This window comes from Procambarus clarkii, chromosome 14 (genome assembly GCF_040958095.1).
Source record: "Procambarus clarkii isolate CNS0578487 chromosome 14, FALCON_Pclarkii_2.0, whole genome shotgun sequence".
NCBI lineage: Eukaryota > Metazoa > Arthropoda > Malacostraca > Decapoda > Cambaridae > Procambarus > Procambarus clarkii.
In genome coordinates this window covers 37,836,818-37,852,283 of record NC_091163.1, presented here as the reverse complement: position 1 = coordinate 37,852,283, position 15,466 = coordinate 37,836,818, and the positions used below count along the sequence as shown (strand labels likewise).

The window sequence follows — 15,466 nt, the reverse complement described above, 5'->3', positions numbered from 1 at the left end:
ATCAAAGGTGGCGCGGGAAGCCCTTGCGGCTTACCTCTTGTGAGACCCGGATTATGCCTCAGTTATGGATCCTTCTTCTTTTGAGTTTGGCTCCTGATTTTCTTTCTGGATGCGTTATGAGCTGCCGGAGTCTTCCTGGTTGGTAGACTACCCCTTCTTTTCGTTGGGGGCATGGCATTCGTTCTGTCGGACCTGTGCACTTAAATGGCGTGAAGTGACTACGGTTGATCAGGTTTACCTAGGAGGCGAATTCAATGCACTTCAATACTTGCTTGTTCGCCCCTGTACTTCCTCATGATGTCGGTCAGGTTCAGCTTCACACGCAGGTTCCCTCCCTTTCGACGTCCCTGGTAGCCGAGGACTTGCGCGCCCGTGGGCATTTGGCTTCGGTCTTGCGTTTCTTTTCCCTGCTGGAGCTGTCTTCGGACTGGCTCGGCAAGGATGCGCAGGAACTGGGATCTGGGCCAATGTCCGGTGTGTTTGCTTTGGCAGCTCAGGCATTGACTGCCTTGTTGAAATTGTTTGCGCCGATTCTGAGAGAGGCAGTGTCCCTGTTCTTTGCTTCTCGTCTCGCATGCCGACAGGCAGTGCTTGTCCACTCTTTGAAATTTGCTTGGGCCCTGGCTCTTAGATTTTTGTCCCCTTTTTTGTCCATTCTGTTTGCTGAGTCATATTGGCATGTCCCGATTCATCCGGGGTTCAGGGACTGGCTCGGTTTTGTCATTGGGCGACAAGCTTACCGCTTTCGTTGCCTTCCGAAAGTTGCCTTTTAACTGGAAACTGGTGACATCAACCTGGGACAACAAGAGGTCAACTGTACCGACCGGGGACCATCTTCACTACCCTACGCTAAGTACCTGCCTTAAAAGTTTGAACAAAATAACATACATAATATTACAAATATACGGTATACATATAATATTATAAATATTAAATATATAAATATATACATATAATTTTATAAAGAGTTAAAAGGACTGACATCAACAAGTGATCCATATAGTGAACTACAAATACAATACTATACATCAGACAATAGAGAGGTGTGGCGAGTGTTCGGGAGTATTGGGAAAACGTAATGTGGGTGTCAAGTGTTGCATCTGTAACATAAGATTTCACCTGGGCTGTACAGAAGTATCTCCAGGATGCACAAAAAGGCAAGAAATTTACAGGGTTTGCAAAGATGACAGATTAATATTAGAGAACATAACTAATCTGATGAAAAACATTCCCGAGCCACAGAGATTATCATTCACAGACAAGCTACCAGTGATATATGCGGACTGGGAAAAGACAACATTGGATAACGACCCAAACTCAGGAAAAGATAGTTTAGAGAACCGCAGCAGTAGTGTGGAGGAAGAGGGTATTGTGGTACAAAATAAGAGCAATATTGCAGAGCCAGGTAATATAAACAATGAGAGCAACAGTGAGATGGAGTGCATAAATGAAGGAATTGGGAAAAAAAATGGAGATGGCTCCAATAAAGAGGTAGACAAGACAGACACAGGTATAAATACCTTGAAAAACGCAAAACCGGAACACATTTGCAAATTCTACGCTAAAGGAATATGCAAATATGGAAAATTAGGAGCAAAATGCCATTTTCTGCATCCTCGAAAATGCAGGAACATGTTGGCGAGGGGTACATGCCGTTTTGGAACAGGGTGTAGATACTTCCACCCTAAATTATGTCAATTTTCAATTAGGGACAAAAAATGCTACAATCTTCAGTGTCCGGAATTCCACGTGAGAGGTACACAGCGTTATAGACGGGAAGACCAATATGACACTACTGGAAATTTTTTAGAGGAAGGCAGAAACAGAGTAGTAAATATAAGAGAGAGGAACAGTCAGATGGAACTACTACAGGATTACAGAGGGGAAGGGAGATACCCACAAGACTGGAATACAAATTATCAACAAGCACACAGGTACTACACCACACAACACCCGTCCTACTACCAAAACTGGATGAATCACTTCCAAAAGAACACACCCTGGACGCAAACACAGTGGCCTCCTTACCAGAGCCTCAGATATTAACACCAAGTAAGGCTTCCAGCACTTCCACTAACACGATAACATCATTTATATTTGCCAACATCCAGGGTATAAAAACACGCAAATCCAACAAAGTTCACTTTATAGATGGTCTCCATGAGGCAAATGCAGTGTTTGCAGCCCTAACAGAAACCCACACAAAGGACTACCATGATGGTGAAATATGGATCTCAGAGTACAATCTTTTCAGATGTGATAGGAAACACCAGCTTCAGGGTGGGGTCAGCCTCTACATCAAAGACACACTTATCTGTACTGAGCTGCTAAACACCTCAAATGATATGGTGGAAGTGCTGATAATCAAAATAGAGATTCTAAATGTAGTTATTGTCCTTGTATATAAGTCACCGGAGGCAAACCCTCAGCAGTTTAAAGACCAACTAATGAAAATAGAACACTGCTTGGAAAACCTCACAAATCCAGCTCCGAACATCATCCTGCTTGGGGACTTTAACCTACGGCACCTGAAATGGAAGCACCTGGCTAATACAGTAATATCAGAAAGAATACCAGGAAGTAGCCTAAATGAACAGGCACATGCAAATGACCTGCTACGGATGTGCGACAGGTTTGCCTTAAACCAGCAAATAGTAGAACTAACTAGGAAGGAGAACGGAGAACACACTGGGCCTCATTTTCACTAATAATGATGAATTGATCAGGAACATAATGATTACAAATACCTGTTACTCAGATCACAACTTAATTGAAGTTATGACAACCATGGGGAGTAGACCTTCAAAACCAGTCCAGATTCCTGGTGGAGAAGATTTCAGCAAATTCAACTTCAATAATAAACAGATAAACTGGGAGCAAATAAACCAGGACTTCACAGAAATAAACTGGGAAGAACAGCTAGAAAATGTAAACCTGAACCAGTGCCTGGAAAAAATAAGCTCAGTAGCACTAGAAATATGTTCAAACTGCATACCTCTAAGAAAAAAGAGGAAGAGATGCAGATTGGAACGGGAACGTCGTTCCCTATACTGTATAGGCGAAGAAAATGAATTGCGGAACAACTTGAGAGTCGCACCCTATCTCAAGAATGGCGAAGAAGGTTAGGTAGAGAACTAGAAACAATTGAACGCAAGCTACAAGAATCATACAAAACCCAGGAGAGGCAAAGAGAGCAAAAGGCCATCAGTGAAATAGAGAGAAATCCAAAATATTTTTTCTCCTATGCAAAATCAAGATCAAAACCCACATCTAGTATCGGGCCCCTGCGAAAGGGAGATGGAACTTTCACCGACGACAACAAAGAAATGAGCAAGCTACTGAGGAAGCAGTACGACTCTGTTTTCAGTGAGCCATTAAACGCACTAAAGATTGATAACCCAAATGAATTTTTCATGGATATGATACCAACATCAAGTCATATATCAGACATCACCCTATCCCCATTGGATTTTGAAGAAGCCATAAACAGTATGCCTATACACTCTGCACCAGACCCGGATTCTTGGAACTCCATATTCATCAAGAACTGTAAAAAACCACTATCGCAAGCCCTCCACATTCTGTGGAGACAAAGCCTAGATACTGGCGTTATTCCTGATATACGTACTAAAAACAGCAGAGATAGCCCCACTTCATAAAGGAGGAAATAAGGCAGAGGCAAAAAATTACAGACCGATAGCACTAACATCGCACATCATAAAAATTTTTGAGAGAGTGCTAAGAAGTAAGATCACAAAATACATGGAATCACAGCATCTCCATAACCCCGGACAACATGGTTTCAGAACAGGGCGCTCTTGCCTGTCACAGTTGCTGGACCACTATGATATGACATTAGATGCTATGGAAGACAAACAAAACGCTGATGTAATTTACACAGATTTCTCAAAAGCTTTTGATAAATGTGACCATGGCGTCATTGCACATAAAATGCGTTCAAAAGGAATTACCGGAAAAATAGGCAGATGGATCTACAATTTCCTGACCAACAGAACCCAATGTGTAATAGTCAACAAAATAAAATCCAGCCCATCAACCGTGAAGAGCTCAGTCCCCCAGGGTACTGTGCTTGCTCCAGTACTTTTTCTCATCCTCATATCGGACATAGACAAGAACACAACCTATAGCACTGTATCATCCTTTGCAGATGACACTAGGATATTCATGAGAGTAGGCAACATAGAGGACACGGCAAACCTCCAGTCAGATGTAGATCAGGTCTTTCTATGGGCTACAGAAAATAATATGGTGTTTAATGAAGATAAGTTCCAGCTCATGCGCTATGGAAAAAATGAAAATATAAAAACGGAAACCACGTACAAAACTCAGGCAAATCATAACATAGAACGAAAAGGCAATGTAGCCGTCACAACTGCAAGAAAAATGACAGGTTGGATAACAAGAACTTTTCACACTGGAGATGCTATACCGATGATGACACTTTTCAAAACGCTTGTGTTCTCTAGAGTGGAGTACTGCTGCACAATGGCATCCCCTTTCAAAGCTGGAGAAATTGCTGACCTGGAGAGCGTGCAGAGATCCTTTACTGCTAGAATCCCCTCAGTAAGAGATCTAAACTATTGGGACCGACTAAAGAGCCTAAATCTGTACTCCCTTGAGCGCAGGCGGGAGAGATACATAATAATTTACACATGGAAAATATTAGAGGGGCTGGTCCCAAACCTGCACACAGAAATAACATCACATGAGACCAGAAGACATGGCAGGATGTGCAGAATACCCTTCTGCCACTCTCGTGATTGATGGGTTCGGATCCTGGGAGTCTTGCGTTGGCTTCCTCTATGGGTTTTTCATGGTTCTGTGTCATGGCGCCTCCCTGAGCTCTCACTCAATGTGTTCACGAATGCCTCGTCTCTCGACTGAAGTTTTATGACAAGTGCTGAGGGTCGGTGGGGTCCGTCCTTCCGTCGAGCTCACAGCACGGCGCGGGAGTTTGGTGTGGTGTGGCATTCGCTTCAGAGGATTTGCGTCGCTCGAGGGGCAATGATCCGGCTGTATTCGGACTGCTTCATGGTGGTTCATTGCCTGAACTGCAGGTGTTCGATGAGGTCCTGGGCTTTTTGGGGCTGGTCGCTTTGGGTAATTACCTAAGTGTAATTACCTAAGTGTAGTTACAGGATGAGAGCTAAGCTCGTGGTGTCCCGTCTTCCCAGCACTCTTTGTCATATAACGCTTTGAAACTACTGACGGTCTTGGCCTCCACCACCTTCTCACTTAACTTGTTCCAACCGTCTACCACTCTATTTGCGAAGGTGAATTTTCTAATATTTCTTCGGCATCTGTGTTTAGCTAGTTTAAATCTATGACCTCTTGTTCTTGAAGTGCCAGGTCTCAGGAAATCTTCCCTGTCAATTTTATCAATTCCTGTTATTATTTTGTATGTAGTGATCATATCACCTCTTTTTCTTCTGTCTTCTAGTTTTGGCATGTTTAATGCTTCTAACCTCTCCTCGTAGCTCTTACCCTTCAGTTCTGGGAGCCACTTAGTAGCATGTCTTTGCACCTTTTCCAGTTTGTTGATGTGCTTCTTAAGATATGGGCACCACACAACAGCTGCATATTCTAGCTTTGGCTTAACAAAAGTCATGAACAACTTCTTTAGTATATCGCCATCCATGAATTTAAATGCAATTCTGAAGTTAGAAAGCATAGCATAGGCTCCTTGCATAATATTCTTTATGTGGTCCTCAGGTGATAGTTTTCTATCTAGAACCACCCCTAGATCTCTTTCTTTATCAGAATTCTTTAAAGATTTCTCACATAATATATAGGTTGTGTGAGGTCTATGTTCTTCTATTCCACATTCCATAACATGACATTTATTAACATTAAATTCCATTTGCCAAGTGGTGCTCCATCTACTTATTTTGTCCAGGTCTTCTTGAAGGGCATGACAATCATCTAAATTTCTTATCCTTCCTATTATCTTAGCATCATCAGCAAACATGTTCATATAATTCTGTATACCAACTGGTAGATTATTTATGTAGACAATAACATCACTGGTGCAAGAACTGAACCCTGTGGTACTCCACTTGTGACATCTCTCCATTCCGATACATTGCCTCTGATTACTGCCCTCATTTTTCTATCAGTCAGAAAACTTTTCATCCATGATAAAAGCTTACCTGTCACCCCTCCAATATTTTCCAGTTTCCAGAACAACCTCTGCTCGAGACTGGGTGACTCGTCTGCTGAGTTTTTGGGGTTTGGCTCTCCTGGCAGTTCATGTTCAGGGGGTGTCGAACATCCTGGCGAACAGCCTGTCTCAGTTCATTCCCCTTTCCATGGAATGGATGGTTGAAGCCGACTCATTCAGTTGGCTCTGCCGGACGTACGGGCACCCAGAAGTGGACCTCTTCACATCGGCATGTTTGAGGCATCTTCCAGTTTATGTGGCGCCCTTTCCAGACTGCGAGGCCGTCCGGGTCGATGCCTTTCAGCTGGACTGGTCGAGGTGGAATTACCTGTACCTCTTCCCACCAGTTTGGTTGTTGCTCCGGATCCTGGCTCGGTTGGAGACTTACCAGGGGAGAGTAGTCCTGTTGGCTCCTTGGTGGCCGGCCCAGCCCTGGTTTCAGCCGCTTCTTGCTCGATGTCCAAGGGTCTTTCCCCGGCTCCGCCTTTTTCAGCAGATCGGTCTGGTCCAGTACCTGGCTGGTTCGATATTCTCCTCCACTCTTTGCGTCTGGTCTTTTTGACGCGTATGTATCACCACTTGTATGGTGATCAGGTGGCTTCATTGATGGTGTCCCACCTGCGAGTTTCGTCTAGATGGCAGTATGAAATTTCCTGGCAGTCCTTTCGGCATTTTTTGTCTCTTCGTAGGTTGTCTTTGATTTCTGATCGGGTTGTTTTGTCCTTTCTCTCTTGGTTGTTTCAGGAACGTCATCTTATGCCAAATACTGTCGCCTCGTATCGTGCAGCGCTAGCGGAGCCGCTGCAGCTTGCATTCGCGGTGGATGTCACTTCTGCTCCATTCCGCAAGATTTCTCAGGCGTTGTTTCACCTCCAGCCTCCTCTTGCACCGCCTGAGCTGTCCTGGTCGTTGGACCAATGCTCTCTTTTCTCTCTTCTCCTCAGTTTGTGGTGGCCCCCTCGGTTCTGGACTGTTTTTCTAAGGCTCTTTTCTTGTTGGCATTGGCCTCTGGGGGTTGGGTCGAGGAGCTTCATGTTCTCCTCCGGCGTAGGGGTTTCTGCTCTTTCGGTTCTGGTGGTCGTTTCGTTCATTTGCACCCTTCTTCTTCTTTTCCGGCGAAGAATGAGTCTGCGGCTTTCTGATGGGGTCTTTGGGTTGTTGATGCTTGGTTGCTTCGGCCGGGGGTACATCATATTTTGAGTCCGGTTGCCGCTCTTCGCCGTTATCTGCGTGCCATGGCCTCTGTGGTAGGAGACACACTTTGGGTGGACCCGGTTTCCCTTCTTCCCTGTTCCAGGGTGCGTGTCTCCCAGGTTATCCACAGGATTATTTGGTCCAGCCAGCCTGCAGTCTATCCCCGTACCCACGACGTTCGTAAGCTCATGGCTTTGGCTGCTATTTTTGGAAATATGTCCTGGGCTGACATTCGGGCATGGGGCTTTTGGAGGTCGAACAGGGTCCTGGCTGCACAGTATCTCGTTAATGTTCCCGGCCCTTCTCGGGCGTGAGTAGCCTTGGGTCGCAGGTTACAGCCAGTTGTCTCGACTTTGAGTTGAGGAGCGAGTGATGACCGCCTCCCAGGTTAAGTCCCTTTTTTCTTTATCTTTGGTTAGGTAGCTCCGGGGAGCCGAAGGGGCCCTCCACAGAAAACCAGCGTTGAATGTAATGAAACTCCATTTTCTGGGTCTCACCCAGAAAATGGCATTTCATTACATTCATCCCCGGCATCCCTTCCTCTCTTCGGTCAGCGTTTTTCTTTCGTGTTTTTGATACTCAGCCTCTGAACTGAGGAGAGTTGCTGGCGTGGAGATCTGGCACCTCCCCATCCCCCTCCCAGGGAGCGGGGGTTACGCAGAAGGATGCGGTGTGTGTGTGTGGTGACGTCATACTTATTTCCTTGGTTTTGATTGGAGAGTTCTGTTGCTAGTTCGGCTTTTGGTTTGCAAATTATTTAATCAGCAGTAGTTTGTTTTGAAATTCCTACCTTTCTGGGTGCCTGACCTGGTAGATGGCAGACAAAGAGTGCTTCCAGTTACACGGGGGTGTTTTTAGGCCATTGCTCCTCGTGCCTCTCTTGAGGGGGCCAGGTTCTGGCTCTTGTTCCCAGTAGGCCTAGAACTCCTTCGATTGACTATTGCCACAGTCTAATATATACACATCAGCCCGGTATAGCTCCGGGGAGCCTCTGGGTCTCACCCCAGAAAATGGTGTTTCATTACATTCAACTCTGGTTTTTTTATTTAGTGCGTGGAAATTTGAATTATATTGATTGTGGTACAAACAAAATTGAGAATATGGTAATTTTCGGACTTTTTTGTTATGAATGTTGCTTATATAAATGTTTGTCTTATCTGGTGAGGGTTTCTTCCCATATGGACCGGGTAAGTGAGCTTAAGACAATATATGATTACAGTACTAGGTTAACTACTTAACAACATTCAGGTAATACTGTACTGTATTCACCTCTGAATATCAGCATAATAAATGAACTGTGAGTGAACATCATAGTCGAGGGTTGTTGGTCGGGTGAGGGACGAGATGGGCACCATGACTTCTGATGACCCAGCCTTATCCAACGCTACGCCTTTGATCATTCCCGGTCGACCTTTTGCATAAATCAAGAAGGCCTCGTGTTCGTGTGCTGCAAAAGATGATATATAAACGAATCAAATCAAATATAAATCTAGTAAGTTAATTTAATTTCTCACAACTGAATCACAAGAACAGGATGTATCTATGAGAAAATATTGAGGTAATATGATAGGTTCATACCCACATAACTGGACACCTCAGTCAGAGGCACTACTGACGAAACCCACTCATGTATCAGGCCAGTCCAGGGATGCAGGTTTAATCCCATCATGTGGCCTTAATATTTTCTCAAATAAGTTTTGTTCAAGTGATGCATTTTAATTATATTAAACCCTTGGAACATCTGAACAACAATACTATTGCTATAATCTCTCATTCTATCTTTCCACCAAACTCTTATTTATCTTACTGGAATGGCCCCCCTAGGTAGTGCCAATGATATTATGCTCTGGCTCTCTAGGGACATGCTGAGCATACCAGATTCTTATTATTTCTCAGGCCAAAGACTGGGGTGCGGGGATGTTGATCCACGGAACTAATGCAAAGTTATACCCATAGAAGACAAACACCTTTCAAACATCTTTTCTATAGGGCAGGAAGAAGCACATGGGGCTCAATGATCAACCCACTATCAAGATGAGCCACCCACTGAGAAATGTATAATAAATCACAAAACAATGTTTGGCATCACACATTGACCTCCAAATTAAACAAGTCTGGCATCCTACTCTTGCATTGACAACTTCTGTGCTGACCAATATGCTGCTTCTAGTAATGTGTCTAGTTCTCCATTGCGCATACAGATCCATATACATTCACAATGTGTATGCTGGTTCTTTTAAATGCGTCTTGCTATCAAAGTCCACATCAGCTTTTAAGTTCCAGGATAACCTTTCTTGGTGCCATTAGCAAAGAGTGATAAATAATATTCTCTTGAGATTTTTTTATCCTCCCTTGGTATTGTTCTCATGTCAATTCTGCAACAGTTAATACTTCAGCAACTGCTGACAGAGGCAAAGCCCATTCAGTGGAAGTCAGAATTAGAATTTATGCAAGCGTCTGCATGCTGGGCTGTGTGTGTGTCTTACTTGCGGGCACCACAGCTGTTACGTGGACGTCTTTTTGTGATAGATGTCCTTTGTGTACGTTTCTCTCGCATCCAATGACCTCTAAACTGTATTGTTCAGTGGACATATGAGTTTCCTGTACATGAGTGGCATTTACATTCCTGAAGATACCACTTCCCTTGGCTTCTCTTGCACTAGGGTGTCCCTGAGTTTGGTGGTTTCATGCCGAGTATGTTTGCAGAAGTGGGTAGACTAGATGTTTTGTATCTTGGTCATATTTTTCTTTGGCTGTAAAATCATAGGTTCTTTCCTGATGCAGTAAGTGATGTGAGCCATTACACTTTCTTTTGCCAGATGAGCATCCAAGATCACTGGGAGAGCACCATACAGGTGGAGCTTAGCACTTTTGGCTGGGTTACAACTGAAAGAAGTGTTAGGGTTTATCACATCATTATTCAGTGTCTCCTTACACCTCCTCTTGTTCAATGTGAGTAACAGAATTGACTGTTGGTAGCCATGCATGTGTTTTCATGTTAATGAACATGCAGAGACTATTTCTTAATTATACACTCAAATGAGACTGATTTAGCAGAAGTTGGTGATTGGTTGTGCAATATTTCTAATTTGGTTAGGCGCTGAAATCTAGAAATCTAGAAACCTAACAGGATACAGAAGGGCACCTGTGGCAGGGGGGAGGTGAATAGAGGAATGCGACTCAAACACAGATGGAGGAAGAAAACCCCCAGCCCAAAGCAAAATACATTTTGTAGATAGAAACAAATACCCAACAATGATTGAGGGGACCCAGGAACCCTCCCCAGGCTCCCATCATCCCCCTAGTCCCAGAAGTCCATAACAAGGACCTCGGTGCAGAGCTGAGCTCCGTTCTTGATGCCTAAACAGACAGGAAGGCATCACCAACAATCGAGGATCCAAGCCAGACACCCCCCTCCCCCCCCGCCCCAGAGAAGAAAACAGCCCAGATACCCAGCAGGAAGTTACAGGTCAACTATCTCTGGAGTCACAGTGAAAGGGGCAAACCCTCCCCCCCCCCTCTCCCTCCCCAGAGGAGGCCATGCTAGAATGCATGGCCTCAACAAATACTCAACAAATGCAACCCAGGTTCTAAAACCTGCAACAATTCTGGAACCCGGAGCAAGGTCCAAGAGTGGAAAGACAAGTGGTCCACACAACAAAGTTAGACAGACAATGGAAGGAAAAGCAGTAAAAAGCATACCAGCATAAACTCAACTGCTCCAACACCTGTATCGCTGACAAGTGTAATAGTCAAAAACTGTGAAAAATAATTAAAACTAAATGGGTAGAACACCTGGAGAGAAACGATATAATATCAAACCGTCAGTATGGTTCTCGATCTGGAAGATCCTGTGTAACAAATTTACTCAGTTTCTATGATCGAGCAACAGAGATATTACAGGAAAGAGATGGTTGGGTTGACTGCATCTATCTGGACCTAAAAGAGGCATTCGACAGAGTTTCACATAAGAGGTTGTTCTGGGAACTGGAAAATATTAGAGGTGTGACAAATAAGCTTCAAACATGGATGAAAAATTTTCTGATAGAAAAATGAGGGCAGTAATCAGAGGCAGTGTTTCGGACTGGAGAAATGTCACAAGTGGAGTACCACAGGGTTCAGTTCTTGCGTCGGTGATGTTCATTGTCTACATAAATGAACTGCCCGATGGAATACAGAATTATATGAACATGTTTCCTGATGATGCTAAGATAATAGGAAGTATAAGAAACTTAGATGATTGTCATGCCTTCAAGAAGACCTGGACAAAATAAGTATATGGAGCACCCCATGGCAAATGGAATTTAATGTGAATAAATGCCATGTTATGGAATGTGGAATAGGTGAACATAGACCCCACAACCTATAAATTATGTGAAAAATCTTTAAAGACTTCTGATAAAGAAAGAGATCTAGGGGTGGTTCTAGATAGAAAACTATCACCTGAGGACCACATAAAGAACGTTGTGCGAGGAGCCTATGACACACTTTCTAACTTCAGAATTGCTTTTAAATACATGGATGGTGAAATACTAAAGAAATTGTTCACGACTTTTGTTAGGCCAAAGCTAGAATATGCAGCGGTTGTGTGGTGCCCATATCTTAAGAAGCACATCAACAAACTGGAAAAGGTGCAAAGACATGCTTCTAAATGGCTCCCAAAACTGAAGGGCAAGAGCTACGAGGAGAGGTTAGAAGCATTAAATATGCCAAAACTAGAAGATAGAAGGAAAAAGAGGAGATATGATCACTACATACAAAATAGTAACAGGAATTGTAAAATTGATAGGGAAGATTTCCTGAGACCTTGAACTTCAAGAACAAGAGGTCATAGATTTAAACTAACTAAACAAAGATGCTGAAGAAATATATGAAAATTCACTTTTGCAAACAGAGTGGTAGACGGTTGGAACAAGTTAAGTGAGAAGGTGGTGGAGGGCAAGACCATCAGTAGTTTCAAAGCGTTATATCACAAAGAGTGCTGGGAAGACGGGACACCACGAGCTTAGCTCTCCTCCTGTAACTACACTTAGGTAATTACCAGAACCCCCAAACAAAACAGGCTGACCCCAAGGAAACTACATGTGCACCAAGCCACTCATACAAAAGCTCAAATGATTCCGAAGTGATGGACACCTCTGGAGCCTCATCATCACAAAACCAAAGAAACACAAATAAAAGATGAAGGAATGAATGAAAAGAGCAGATCAGCAAACCCCACCACCGCAGGCTGTGGGATAGAATATAATACCTGCTTGATAGCTGCTTGATGGAGTTCTGGGAGTTCTTCTACTCCCCAAGCCCGGCCCGAGGCCAGGCTCGACTTGTGAGAGTTTGGTCCACTAGACTGTTGCTTGGAGCAGCCCACGGACCCATATAACCACCACAGCCCGGTTGGTCTGGCACTCCTTGAAGAAAACTATCTAGTTTTCTTTTGAAGTTGTTCATGGTTGTTCCGGCAATATTTCTTATGCTCGCTGGGAGGATGTTGAACAACCACGAACCTCTGATGTTTATACAGTGTTCTCTGATTGAGCCTATGGCACCTCTGCTCTTCACTGGTTCTATTCTACATTTTCTTCCATATCGTTCACTCCAGTATGTTGTTATTTTACTGTGCAGATTTGGAACCTGTCCCTCCAGTATTTTCCACGTGTATATTATTTGATATCTCTCCCCGTTGTCTTTCTAGCGAGTACATTTGGAGAGCTTTGAGACGATCCCAAAAATTTTGATGCTTTATCGCGTCTATGTATGCCGTATATGTTCTCTGTATTCTCGCAATTTCAGCAATCTCTCCTGCTCTGATTGGGGAAGTGAGTACTGAGCAGTACTCAAGACGGGACAACACAAGTGATTTGAGGAGTACAACCATTGTGATGGGATCCCTGGATTTAAAAGTTCTCATAATCCATCCTATCATTTTTCTGGCTGCTGCAATATTTGCTTGGCTATGTTCCCTAAACGTTAGGTTGTCAGACATCATTATCCCCAAATCCTTTATATGTTGCTTTCCTACTATGGGCAAATTTGACTGTGTTTTGTACCCTGTATTATGCTTAAGGTTCTCATTTTTACCGTAACTGAGTACAGTGGTACCTCGGCTTATGAATGTCCCTCCTTACAAACTTTTCGTGTTACGAGCCCGATTTCGTCGGAAAATTTGAATCAGGTTACGAACTTTACCTCGGGAAACGAGTTTGTTGATATTCATATGGCTGACCTAGCGCATGGTGGCACGACGATCGCACCTCAGTTTACCAGTGCCTCCCGCCTAGTGACTATCGTGCTTGAATTCTTTGGAAGGATTTACATTTTTTTCGGATTTTTAGCTATTTGAGCATAAAATTTATTATTATATATCTCGCCATGGGGTCCCAAGAAAACCAGTGGTAAGGTTCTAGGGAAGAAAACACATGTAAGAATGATCATAGAGGAAAAACAAGAGATCATTCGTAAACATGAAAATGGTACACGTGTTGTTGAACTAGCTAGGCAGTACAACAAATCCATGTCAATGATATGCACTGTACTTGCTAAGAAAAGGGACATTATGAGTGCTAAAGTGGCAAAAGGCATATCAACAATCACGAAACAAAGAACACAAACACTTGAGGATGTTGAAAAGTTGTTATTATTTTAGATACACAACAAGGAGATAGCAGGTGATAGTGCATCAGAGGCCATCATTTGTGAGAAAGCCAGGGTATTGCTTGAAGACCTTGTAAAGAAAACCCCTGGAACAAGTGCAGATATGAAATAGTTTAAGGCAAGCAGGGGCTGGTTTGAAAAATTTAGAAAAAGAAGTGGTATTCATAGTGTTGTGAGGCATGGGGAGGCTGCCAGCTCAGACAAACCAGCGGCTGAAAGATTTATTGAAGAATTTAAAGATTTTGTAGAGAGTGAGAGAGATACCTAGTTACCTAGCAGTAAAATAGGTACCTGGGTGTTAGTCAGCTGTCATGGGCTGCTTCCTGGGGGTGGAGGCCTGGTCGAGGACCGGGCCGCGGGGACACTAAAAAAAAGCCCGAAATCATCTCAAGATAACTTATACCTACCGCAACAAGTTTAATTGTGATGAGACAGGACTATTCTTGAAAAGATTGCCAAAGAGGACATACATAACCCAGGAGGAGAAGTCACTGCCCGAACACAAGCCTATGAAAGGTAGGTTTACTCTTGTGCTGTGTGGTAATGTGTGTGGCGATTTGGAAATTAAACCCTTGCTTGTGTATCATTCTGAAAATCCAAGGCTTTTCAAAAAATATAATGTCCAAAAAAAACAAATGTGTGTGATGTGGAGGGCTAATAATAAGGCATGGGTAACTAGGCTATTTTTTATGGAATGAGTGAATGAGGTGGTTTGCCCTTCCATACAAAAATATCTGCAGGAGAAAAGCTTGCTACTCAAGGCCCTGCTTCCCCTCGACAATGCTCCTGCTCATCCTCCAGGCTTGGAAGATGCATTGATGAACAGATTTAATTTTGTTACAATAAAGTTCCTTCCTCCCAACACCACTCCTCTAATTCAGCCTATGGACCATTGTCAATTTTAAGAAACTTTATTAAAGGGCACTTTTCTGGAAATGTTTCGAAGTGACTGATGCCACAAACCTCACCCTCAAAGAGTTCTGGACTTTTTTTAACATTTGTAGTGCTTTAAAACTCTCTGACTGGAGAAAATTGTGGCCTGAATGTGTGCCAGAACTAGACTTTGAGGGGTTTGAGCCTGCAAATGAAGTGTCTATTGTTAAGGAAATTGTTACTCTGGGCCTGAAAATGGGCTTGGAGTTGGATGGTGCTGATGTGGAGGAGTTGGTGGAAGAACACAGCGAAGAACTGACCACTGAATAACTCCAAGCCCTTCAAAAGGAGCAGCAACAAGAGGCAGCTGAGGATATTTCTTCAGAAGAGGAGGAGGTAGTAGAGAATGTTCCTTCCTAAACAATTAGGAAGTGGTGTAGGGTGTGGGAAGAAATGCAAACTTTTGTTGAAACAACTCACCTTGAGAAAGCTGTAGTAGGCCATTGCATTAACCTTTTCAATGACAATGTGATGTCTCACTACAGACAAGTGTTACAAAGAAGGGAA

At 43.5% G+C, this 15,466-nt stretch overlaps 1 protein-coding gene across 1 annotated transcript in view; it reads right to left on the bottom strand.

Moving 5' to 3' along the window:
• Positions 1-15,466, bottom strand: part of LRP1 (LDL receptor protein 1) — a 704,914-nt gene that overhangs the window by 432,716 nt on the left and 256,732 nt on the right. Inside the window, exon 13 of the mRNA XM_069324493.1 lies at positions 8,645-8,822. Within this exon, the coding sequence (XP_069180594.1) occupies positions 8,645-8,822 (178 nt within the window). The remainder of the gene's footprint in view (positions 1-8,644; positions 8,823-15,466) is intronic.